Here is a 12,168-nt window from a genome sequence, read left to right on the forward strand (position 1 = left end):
TCTTTGTATTGGCTTGTCTCATGATCCTGTGGTCCTGGGATCAAGCCCCGTGTCAGGCTCTGTGCTCAACAGGGAGTCTGCTTGAGGATTGTGTCTCCCCTCTCTCTGCCCTTTCCCCCTCCCTAAAATAAAGAAGTATATTTTTAAAAAACTGCTCTTCTGCTGTTGTGGGATGGAGTGTTCTGCATATATATGCCTATGTTAGGACCATTTGATTTAAATTCAAGTCTAGTGTTTCCCTATTGATTTTCTGTCTGTTCTAACTGTCCATTGTTGAAAGTCAGGTATCGAAGTTCCCTGCTGTTACTGTATGGTTGTGTGTTTTACTCCTCCAATCTGTCAGCATTTGCTTAAGATATTTAGGTGCTCTGATGTTGGGAGCATATATATTTACAACTGTTCTATCTTCTTGGTGAATTGACTCTGTTAACATTAAATAATGGCCTTCTTTGTCTCTGTTACTGTTTTGTCTTAAAGTTTATTTTCTCTGATGTAAGTATAGCTATCCTTGTTCTCTTTTGCTTCCTATTTATATGGAATACCTTTTCCCATCCCTGCATGTTGAGCCTTTATGTGTCCTTAAAGCTGAAGTGAGTCTTTTGTCAGCAGCATATATAGTTGGGTCTTCAAAAAAAAAAAAAAAAAAAATCCAGCCAGCCATTCTGTGTCTTTTAATTGGAGAATTCAGTCCATTTTCATTTAGAATAATTATTCTTATGTATGGAATTACTGTTGCCGTTTTATCCATTGTTTTCTGTTTGTTTTAGAATCCAGCTTATTTTGGTGAGTGTATTAACACCAGAGCTGTGCCTGATTGTGTCTTGTTCTCACAGGGATCCCTCTCATCCCCTTGGTGCCTCCTGATCACAGAAGCCCTCATATTCTGTGGCAGTCCTCATTACTTGACCATGGTTCCTTTGGAATGGAGAGGAACCTCCTTTCTCTCATGAGATGGTACAGACAAGGGGGAAAGCAGTATTAAGGAGCTATGATTAGGAAGAAACATGCCAGCATGTCTTGGTTCCGGTTCCATGCTTGTGGTTTTTATTTATTGTCTCATTTACTTTGATTAATATCACTTTACCATGTTTCATCTACTAAGCACTTTAATAATATGAATGTTTGAATCAGTTACACCTTTGCTCTGATAATGGAGTAGCTTTGACAAGCACGATCCAGTATTTATAAGGTTTTGGGTTTTGTTTTGTTGAATTTTTCTTTTTAAATACCCAAATGTAAAGAAAACTGACAATTGAGGTTGACATACTAAAGAGATATACTCCTAATTAATATATTATGCATTAATAATGATTATGACTGATACTGCTATTGATTGCCTGAAGAGAGTTGGTCAGTTTGTTAGAAATTTTTTTCTTCTGACACTGGGTCTTGTCTCCTGAAAATAGGCCATAATTCTACCATTATCATAGAAAATGTCTTCCAGTTGTCATTAGTATTTGTGTCACAAACACACAAATATGGCATAGGAGTATGTTTGGGGGTTATACATTCTCTTAATGGCACTTTGGGAAATCAAGTTTGAATGGTAATGTGGAAAAGGATTTATGTAATGAAGATAAATATTTTTACATATTGGAAAGGAGTGTTAGCATTTTAACTTACTCTTAGTATTATATGCAGGTTTAGTATTAATATATGCAAGCCAGCTTTTCCCTAGCTATCAGCTCTAGGCCACTCAAAGGTCCCAGAGGCCTCCTTCAAGTCCAGAAGTATTAACATTGTTGACTTATTATAACACTCTTATTATCATTTGCACAAGGTCTTTTTAGCTGTAAGAATAGCTACCTGGTGTATTTTTGATGTGTTTAAGCTGGTATGATAAGTTCTCAGTTAAGTTCTCAGTCACGGTGTTAAGTATAAACATGCAAGTCATGCATAGGAATATGTTCTGAGGGTCCAGAATTTGAAATAAAGATGATTATAATTTTCCCATTCATGGAAAGCAGTAGGTCACATAATTCAGTTCAATACTTTAAAATGTGCGATATGGAGTAGCAAGAGACATGGGCTTTGATTTTAGGAAGACACCTGGCTGTGAATTCTGTCTCCACACATGTGACCTGTGTAGTCATCAGTTGGAAATACAAAATACAATGACTTAAATGAGATACAGTTCATTTCCTCCTGCATTACAAGGTAAGGGTGTGCAGATAGGGCTGGTGGACTGGTAGCTCCTCCACATATGGCTTTGACCTGTGTCCAAGGTGGTGCCAGTTTTCACATTTCAAGGCTAGCAGAGAAGGGGGAAGAGAAGGAGGATGAGCAGCATTCTTTTGAAGGACATGGTTGTACACGTTACCTCCCTTCGCCTGTGCGTGTGAGAACGTAGTGTAGCACCCTGCCCCTCGAGGAAGCCTGGGAAGTGTAGTCTCTACCAGAGCGACCACAACCTTGGTCAGATGTATTAGGGAAAAGGTGTGATTCTGTTTCTAAGAGGAAGAAGGAAATGAGGCGGGCTGCTTAGCAATCTCTGCCAGTAGCTGTGACCAAATTACTCTTTCTTGATTCTTATTTGTAAGATGTGAAATGTTAAACTATTTATAAAAATTTACAGAAATATCTATAAAAATGTCATCCTCAAAAGATTTTGATGAAGAGACACTTAAAAAATATAGGTATTTCTTCCATATTTTCAGGCGTTCATTTCTTAGTGGCACTTCTGAATACAATTCTCACTTTTTGAAATAAATAATAATATACATTTTCTATTGCCATGTAACAAATTACCACACACTTATTGGCAATAGCCACATCTCTTTCTGTTTGTCAGGAGGCAGGGCACAGCATAGCTGCGTCCCATGCTCGGGGTGTCACAGGCTGCAGCCAAGGTGTCAGCCAACTGCAACCTCATGTTGACTGCTTCACCTGACTGCTTCACCTGGGTCATTGGCAGAATTCATCTCTTTGCAGCTGTGGGACCCAGGGTCCCGACTTCTTGCTCTCAGCTCTAGGACATCCATATGTCCAAGAGGCCATTCCCACATCTTAAAGCCTTCCTCCCAGATCTTCCTGCCAGGTGGGCTTCCCCAGTATGATTGTCAACTTCCTCAGGTCACGGAGGGTTTTTAGAATGAATCTGCTACCCAGACAAGACATGATGTATAGCACAACTAACCATGAAGGTGACATTCCATTGCCTTTGCCACAGTCTGTTAGCTAGTAGCAAGGCACAGGTCCTGCCCACACTCAAGGGGAATGATTTCACAAAGGTGTGAATGGGATCATGGGGGCCACCTGAGAGGTTGTCAGACACAGTTGCTGTGTTTCATTTAAAATCACTTTATATTCCAGATGGAGAATTCCTGTTTGTTTGGCATAGTCATTTCTCAGGTTTTGGTGAAGTGTCAATAGGAACTTTTTACACGTTAGAAATACTAGTCTGTATTGATTCACAGAAAAGTATATGTACACATACATTAAGAGATAGAGAATATAGGGGATCCCTGGGTGGCACAGCAGTTTGGCGCCTGCCTTTGGCCCAGGGCGTGATCCTGGAGACCCGGGATCGAATCCCACATCGGGCTCCCAGTGCATGGAGCCTGCTTCTCTCTCTGCCTGTGTCTCTGCCTCCTCCCCCCGCCCCCGCTCTCTGTGACTACCATATAAAAAAAAAGAGAGAATATAAACATGAGAAGGCAGATGGAAAAATATCTGCTTCTGCTACTGCTTTCCACTGTGGTTGAACAGTTTGGATGCCACAGATTTGGTATCATAAGAGGTACCCTGCAAACCAACAGTATTGCGTGTAGAGAATGTAAAAAGTCAAAAAGGTCTACCCATAAAGACTAGCTCAGGAATTTGCTTCTGTCTTGTTGTCTTTTAGTTACCCGAATTAACAACGGGTACACATTGAACAGTAGGCCTTTATGAACTGGCACGGTATTGCTAGGCTTGTTGTTTAATGTTTAGAGTCTACAAAGCTTGAAGGAGATTGAAGTCACATGCTAGGAAACACTACACAGATTGTGTACATAGTTCAGACCTGGAGATCTGGTGTCTTCAAAAATCTTATATTATCTATCAAATGATGTAGCAAAAATATTTAGTTAAAAATTGTTATTGATACTATAAGATCCAAAGTTTGCTTTTAGCTCCGTAATATCCTCTTGTTTGTGATATGGATATTATTCCTGGCCTCCTCATTGCAGTCAGAGGCTAATTTTTCAATAACATTGAGCATCCTCCTGAAAGACTCCTATAGTGTCTGTCCATCTGTCCATCCATCCATCCATCCATTCATCCACTTATCCAGCAGACGGCTATTGAATTCCTGTTGTAGTCCCCATACTGTGCTGAGTTCAGATGTAGACACAGTATTGTGGTCTTTGCTCTTAAGGAAATTTCAGTTCATTTGACACACACCAAAGAGGCCATGGGTGTCATTCCTGTTCTCACACAATTTATAATGTCACTGATTAGATTGTTTTAAAATAAATTTTAGCTAAAAGCATTTATACATAAATAGTTAGAAATGAAGAAATGATGTGCTATTTGAAATATAAATTAAGAGAAATGATTACTTCAATCACTGAACATTGAACATGTAGTTAATGAGTATTTACTCTGCTCCAGCCCCCTTTGAGGTTCAAAACCAAAATAGATAGTAGATAACCAGCTACTTTGCTGTGTTTCCATTCCTGGCCCTGTCTCTCATTTGGATGGAGGAAAATCACATGATGAGGAAGGGGCTATAGCGAATAAGAATCCTCAAAGAGCCTACCCTTCCCTGAGTTCTAAAGCAAGTGATAGTCTCCACAGAGTTTCTAGATCACTCTTCACCTGCTCCACATTCCTATCTATGGGATCATTGTGAGTGTCTGACCAAGAAGTTTGTAATAGCCATGTCTTGGGATAGTGTCAGGGTTGGAAGACTACACCTCTAGTCAAAATAAAAGAAACACTGTAAAGGGATTTGTGTCTTTTGTTTTTAAGACCAGATCCGCACATTACACTTCAAAGGAAGGGTGAAGGTGTCCATCCAGTAGTATCCCTTGGAAAGAAAAGAGGTTCAACTTCAAAGGAAGAGTGTGTCATAATTCCGGAGCTTAAAATGAAATGCTGTCTTTCCTTTTCCTGATGAATGGGTGAAATTATAACAAAGACTTAATATTAGGGTGAATAAGAAGGAATTCAGCTATTTGTGGTTAAACAGCAGTAGAACCATAGGTCTTAGCCTACCAGAAACTTGCAAACCACTGATGAAAGGTGTCAGGTGGGTGTAATTTCTCTAGCGTGTCTTGAGTATGGAAAGGGTGTAGTACCTAACTCAAACCTGTAATTAAAGAACAAGACACAACGAGGTGAGCATCGTGCCAGAACATCTGTATCCAGGTAGGCATGTTGCTATAAGGCAGACGCCGTGGCAGCTCAAGAAATTGAGCATTGCACAAATCCCAATGTCTCTTTCTACACTTCTGAAAGGTCTTATTTTATTACTCTGTTTATGTGAGGACTTAGTTATGAGCTGATGACACGAACGAACTTAGAAATTTCTTAGCTTGAATCCAATGCCTCTATTCAAGTAGGCCTGCTTTCAAGGTAAGACAAATTTGCATTCAGCTGGAGTCTAAACAAAATTAAACTCTGCTCTGTACTACAAAGGCTACCAAACTAGTTATGGCAGATCAGCAAGAAGAAGTCTCAAAGACAGGACCCCTTCAACTCTGTGCTTCCAATCTTGAGGCTTTAGCCTTGACATCATCAGTAGCATGAGAACCAGTATCAGTGGAGTATCAGGTTAAAACAGCAGGTGAAATGCCATTACAAAAGATATCATTGTGTTCCAATCAGTGGCTTTATATGAGAAAGATTACCAGTGGTCCATTAAGATGTTGGCATAACAGAAAAATTGACATAGATCCCCTTTTTCAATAAGACAGATACAGAACTGTTATGTCTTATAAATGAATTCTGAAAGACCCAACCCTTTGACTAATAATTTAGCTACTCCAGGTTTATCATAATGGAATTTAACCCATAGATGGTCCTTGGCTATTTGCCTTCAATTCAGATACCACTTGCATAGGAAACAGAATGGGAAAGAAAGCCTTTCTGTACTTTCCACCACCCCCCTGCCCCACTGAGGGTACCTGTTGGCTGGAGAGTATGCAGTCACCTTCTGCCATCTGGGGCGAGGCCTCAGTTGAGCTTCTGGGGCCTCAGCTCCAGTGCTCTTCATGTTTTCATGGTGCTGGCATCTGTGTCTGGGGCAAATGAGGAGGGATCCAGGTCTGGTTACTGTAACAGACCCCAGATAACAACCTGTGAGCGCACCCACCCTGTGCTGGCAGTGGCTACACAGAGTCAGAAACCACACTCCTGGCTTGTGGCTCCCTACGTCTAGGATCTCCCCTCCACAGTTGGCCCAACATGGGACCAATGGGGGCCACATCTCCTTCCTTCAATAAGAAGCATCACTCACCAGGTGCTCACTTTATTTCCAAGCATAGCCATTTTGAAGAACAGGGAAAGTGGATATGCAGGGTAATTGTTTCTCCCTGCCATGATAGCCTCATGTTCAAAACTAGTTTCAGTGCTCCAGTACACCTCTCCCCCCCCCTTTTTTTCCCCATTTGCAACTTTCCATTTATTTGTGCTGTTCCTTTTTTAATAGTTTTTTAAAAATTGAAGTATGGCTGACACACAATGCCACATTAGCACACCCTCTTTTATAATAGCTCCTTTGCCCAATCCAGACAGAATATTTGTCTTACCGTGTTGGGCACAGGCAGAGAGTAAGTAGCGCTGTGACCTCACCGTTAGAGTCCCTGTGTAGTGGATGTAAGACTTAGATAGACTGTGTTCTAAAACTTGCCACACACTGTGATCAAGGAACCATTGTTTTGTTTTTTTTTTAATATTCTTAATCAGGTAGGATTTGCTCATCTAGTTTATAGGTTTATGGTAAGGATTATACCTTATATTTTATTTCCTGGGGAATTAAAAGATTTGCTAGAGAATGCTTATCTTTGTTAAAAAACGAGCTTCTAGACTTCCTGTGGTGATCGCTTCAAAATACATACAAACATCGAATCATTATGTTGTACACCTAAAACTAATGTAATATATCAATTACACCTCCATTTAAAAAGTGAAGAAATTAAATTAGTAATGAAAGAATAATAAATCTGTCATTATGACTAAAGCTCAGTTTTTTGTTTATATCTTTAAAAAAAACCTCAGGCTTCAATTTTTCTTCCTCAAAAAATGTGAATATCAACTAAAGCATACATTAGAAGACAGTGGATTATTGCATGTTTGTTTTAGAAAAGCAAAAAAAAAATTAGGTCATAAATATGTCTTTTGAGGACTGCTGTGGTAATTCTAGCTTCTGTTGTAGCAACATTACCATCAATAGGCTATGCTAAGTTTATGTGCTGGCACTTGGATAACCTTCCTATTACTAACAGCTCAGAACGTAGGTGTTTCAGCATTTAGGTACCCAGCAAGAACAGTAGTTGTAGGACAAGGATTTTCCAGTGGAACAGTATGCTTCCATGAAAACTCACATGGCCTTTCTTACAATAACAACATCGTTGTCCTTATTAAAAAAATAAAATAAAATAACATGCTCAGTGCCAGACCCATAACATAATTCCCTCTCCTGGTGTCAATGACCAGGCAGGCTACACCGGATATGAAAGCTGTCCCCATTCCACCATCTTTGCTCCTCCTGCTGGGTGTGAGCTGTCCTCTCTCCATGTCTGTCACAGAAATGAATCTCAGCAGTGATGAACTTGTGAACAATTAGGTGTGGCAGGTTTGCTTTCCTCAGGGTCCCTCTCCTTGGCTTGCAGATGACCGTCTTCTGGCTGTGCCCTCAATGATTTTTCCTCTGAGCCCATGCCTGGTATCCCTCCCTTCTTATAAGGACTCCAGTCCTACTGGATTAGGACCTACCCTCCAGCTTGATTTTAGTCTAACTATCCTTTTAAAGCCCTGACTTCAATACAGTCACATTCCAAGGTATTAGGGTTAAGCTTCAACATATGATTTTTTTTTTGGGGGGGGGAGAGGGACACACTTCAGTCTATAACAGTGTATAAAATGTGGGAAAATAAAAAAAAATAAAAAAAAATAAAATGTGGGAAAATATTAATATCATGAGTGACACGGCCCTCTAAAGTTAAATCTGAATTAAAACCTTTGTGGATTTCCTTATTGCGGTTCCATTGTGTTCTCATACATAATATCTGAAAATACAAAGACTTACTATTTCCTGTGTTATGTTTCTGTTTTGGCAGGCCTGGCAGCTTCGATTCAGCCATCTTGTGGGCTATGGTGCCAAGTACTACTCTTACCTGATGTCCAGGGCAGTAGCTTCCATGGTGTGGAAAGAGTGTTTTCAACAAGATCCTTTTAACAGGTAACAAAGGGGAAGAATTCTCTAATGCTAGTGATCCCCCAACCTGCTGTGTCTAAAGCCAGGCTGAGAAGCTCAGCCATTTGCCACCTCGCCCACACCACCGCCAGGACTTCCGGGTGGGCCTCCCTCGGGCTTTCAGTGACAGAGCCTGGCCCTGAGCCTCTGACTTGCTCCACAGCACCGCACAGTTGCCACACGCTGGTGATGGCATGGCACCCTCCCATCATGTCCATGGGGACCTTTGTGTGAGAGCTCTTTGCTTCTCCAAAGTGGGCCTAGAGTGCTCTGCTTCCATGCCTCCCTGGTGGGTTTTCTTAGTTGTTCCAGCCTCCCTCCTTGTCTTTACCCTGCTCCCTGTTACTTTTGACAGCATTCCTTATTTTCAGCGCAAGCTTCCAAGGATTCATTCATGGGGAACACCTGATTTCCTCCTTATTGCCCAGCAAAGGATTAGCCACCGTTGTTCATTTGGGAGCAGCACCATTAGAAACTTTGATTATTGATACTAGCATCCACTTTGTTCCGGAAAGTTCTCCTCCCCCTCCACCTGACTTTGGAACACTTCCATTCCGTGTAGGACAGTGGCAGTCTGAAGAAGGGGAGTGGCTCCCCTGATCATTTCCTCCATGGCATCCCGTTATGGGGGCCACTGACCACCCCTTAGCATTGGTAGCTGCAGAACTCCTGCCCTGCATTGCTCTCCACTGCTTGCCTCCTGGGTGCCCTCCCGAACAGCCTTGTTCACCATTGCCAGCATCAGGATGGGGCAGGCAGCAGAGGCCACAGCTGTCATGAACGTAATTGTGTGGTGACTCTCAGCCCTGTCCAGAGCATATTTCATCAGCTCAGCTGGTGACTGTGTGAGCCTTTAACAATTCCGTTAGGGACTCTGGGGAGGTTGATTGATTTCAGCCAGGGATACATGGTGCCCACCCCCATCCCCACTATGGAGGTGGTCACGCACAGTGGTGGGCCGGAGAAGGAGGGAGAGTGGGGTCTGGGAGGGGCAGCCTTGCATCTCAGTAAGCTCCCCCCGGCCACGGAAGAAGCACAGGATTGCTTCCATTGTGCCCTCAGTGGGCTCCCTGATTCTCACAGGCTTCCCTCAACACCGGGAACCTCGGGGAAGTCAGAGAGTTCTGGTCCCATCGAGTCCTTAGAAGGAGCGTCCTTTGAAAGCAAACCACTAATGATGATCTGGTCTAATATTCATTTAAAGCATTTTATCTCCTCACCACGCAAATAAACACATATCCAAATACTTCTCAGGCAGCTGTGGATGATGACTAGTATCTTCACTGCTTTCATGTGGTTGTGGTTTAAAATTAATGGCACCTGGGATGTTCAGAGTGCCCAGAAGTTCCCATGTGGCACGTTATTTTACTTTCACAGCAGCCTTGGCAGAGCAGGTGCTTCTTGTAAGAGGGAACTGAGGCTCAGAGGGGACAAGTGGTCTGCCCAAGGCTTCCCAGTGAATAGACTGGACTTAGATAATAAAGCAGGTCTGTTAATTCCGACCCCTTTTCCTTCCCTGTCTCCTGCCCAGCCCCCAGCTTTTCATGCAGTTTGATGTAGGCTTGGGTTTTCTTAGCTTTTAATAATCACATTCAGTTCCAGGGCCTTTTGAACTTGAATCTGATGTAATCGAATTTTTAAATGTTTTACAGCTTGGTACCCACATGTTATTTTGTCTTCCGCCCTTTGCACACTGCAGACATTTGGTCTGCTTTTCAGATTTTATTATTTTCAAAGGACCTAAAGCCAAAATTGACTATAATAAATCAGTTTGGGGGATTATGATTCTTTACTGGAGATTTCTATAAACCAGGGAAAATATTATCTTGCTTAAAGGAACTGTACTTTACTAGAAAACCGCATACTATTAAATACATATATTTCCAGGCATTTATATCTTGTTTATATGTGCATTCTTGCCTAGACATGTAGTTCACCATACTTTTATAGACATGTAAAAGTAAGCTAATAAAAATACTCACTGGACTAGAAAATTTCTAACCTATGTCAAAGGATCCTTTTTGATCCAACTTCTGAAAAATCACCAGACTGGAAGCCTCACCAGAAAGCCAAGCAGTGCAGACCTGAGGCCTGAGAACAGGGTCCGAGGGGAGGGAAACTGCAGACTCTTGGCCACCCCGTCCCCTCCCTGGGTGGGCCCAGCCTTCTGTCCATGTTTCCTAATTCATGACACACTTTGCCTTTGCATCCACAGAGTGTTTGATATCAACATATTTTTGATACAGTAATACTATCAAAACTTCTGGTTAGAAACTATGTTCACAAACTTGCCCATACATAAAGATGCTCCTGAAATAGTGGAATGAAACATCATGTGCATTTGTGTAACTTAGAGCATCATGGTGTGTAGTCATCTGGCATTAAAGGAATTGCATTTTTCATAAAATACAAACGTAGTGTTAGATAGCTTGTCTCCAGGTGCTGATAAGTTGGAGAATTTCTATCTGTAAAAGTTCTCCAAAATCTGCCTGCAAGTATTATTATAGATAGTGTTCCCTATAGAACCCAGCAGAGAGAGAGCATCAGAAGATGCAGATGAGCTGTTCCTGCCTTTGCATTCACCCCTGGTGCACTCAGGAGTCAACTTCCTGTTCCCAGGCTTGTTACCCTCAGCCCCAGAGGGGGTGTAATTAACCCCCTCCTGCCAGCTTTGTCTCCCTCACTTTCATTTCACAGTGTTATTTTTCTCTCTCAGTTTCATCTCAGTGTAAATAATTTCAAATCACACTTTAAGGGAACTCCAAAGATAATGGAGAATGGGATACCTTTTGCTTAACTATATAATACAGAAACTAAATGATCCTTTCTTTGAAGAGAGATTGCTTGCTCTGAAACAGAAAGATGAAAATAGAGTTCTCCTTTTACAATAAATATTTCACACCCGGTTTTACTTATTAGAATAATTTAAGTTTGGAATTAGAGTTTTAGAAGCAAGAAAACAGAGGACTGAATAGTCTCAAGGTGGCAGCTTTTCTGAATATGATGTCAGTGGCTTCGTTTTGAGAAACTAAGACAAGTGTGACCTGGGACTTTAACAGAGTGTCCTCTCCCCTCCCACAGGGCAGCAGGGGAGCGTTATCGCAGGGAGATGCTGGCACACGGCGGAGGCAAGGAGCCCATGCTCATGGTACAAGGTAAAACAAAAGGATTGGTAATTTTTCTATGATCCATTTTTTAAAAAGGTTTTCTGGGTTATATATATATATTTTTAATTATTGAAGTATAGTTGACATAACAATGTATTAGTTTTGGGTATGCGACATAGTGTTTGGACAAGTCTGTACATTACACATAAGTGTAGCTACCATCTGCCACCAGAAACTGTTACTACAATATTATTGACTATATTCCCTATGCCATACTTTTCATCTCTGTGACTTACTTATTTTATACCTGGGTGTTTATATCTCTGTCCTCTCCATCTATTTCGCCCATTCTCTCCCTACTCTCCCATTTTATGGGCTTTATGTTTTAGTATTGGATCTTTGAGTTATGTTTTTGCACCATCTATAATAAAAGCTGCTCATATTTTCTCTATACATTTTTCCCTTTAGAGATGAGGCTTCAGCTGTGTACTTTGTTTTGAGCTTCTATTTATTGTATCCCAAACAACAATTTAATTTTTAGTTACTGCAATTTAATTAAATTCCAACATGAATTTCAGGTTTTAACTTTTAAAACGTTCCTAATGTTCTAATAGGAGATTTGTAAATTTGTCATAAATTATCAGAAAATTTGCCTTTAGG

At 41.2% G+C, this 12,168-nt stretch overlaps 1 protein-coding gene across 3 annotated transcripts in view; it reads left to right on the plus strand.

Annotated features, from left to right (window-relative positions):
- The window catches only part of MIPEP (mitochondrial intermediate peptidase), a 171,477-nt gene that overhangs the window by 135,625 nt on the left and 23,684 nt on the right, over positions 1–12,168 (plus strand). For all 3 annotated transcript variants that reach the window (XR_013362922.1, XM_077868387.1, XM_077868386.1), the window contains exons 17-18: positions 8,265–8,386; positions 11,483–11,556. Coding sequence is in view for 2 of the 3 variants with exons in the window: in XM_077868387.1 (XP_077724513.1) it covers positions 8,265–8,386; positions 11,483–11,556 (196 nt within the window). In the remaining variant the exon portion in view is untranslated. The remainder of the gene's footprint in view (positions 1–8,264; positions 8,387–11,482; positions 11,557–12,168) is intronic.

Source organism: Canis aureus, chromosome 24 (assembly GCF_053574225.1).
Source record: "Canis aureus isolate CA01 chromosome 24, VMU_Caureus_v.1.0, whole genome shotgun sequence".
NCBI classification, from domain to species: domain Eukaryota; kingdom Metazoa; phylum Chordata; class Mammalia; order Carnivora; family Canidae; genus Canis; species Canis aureus.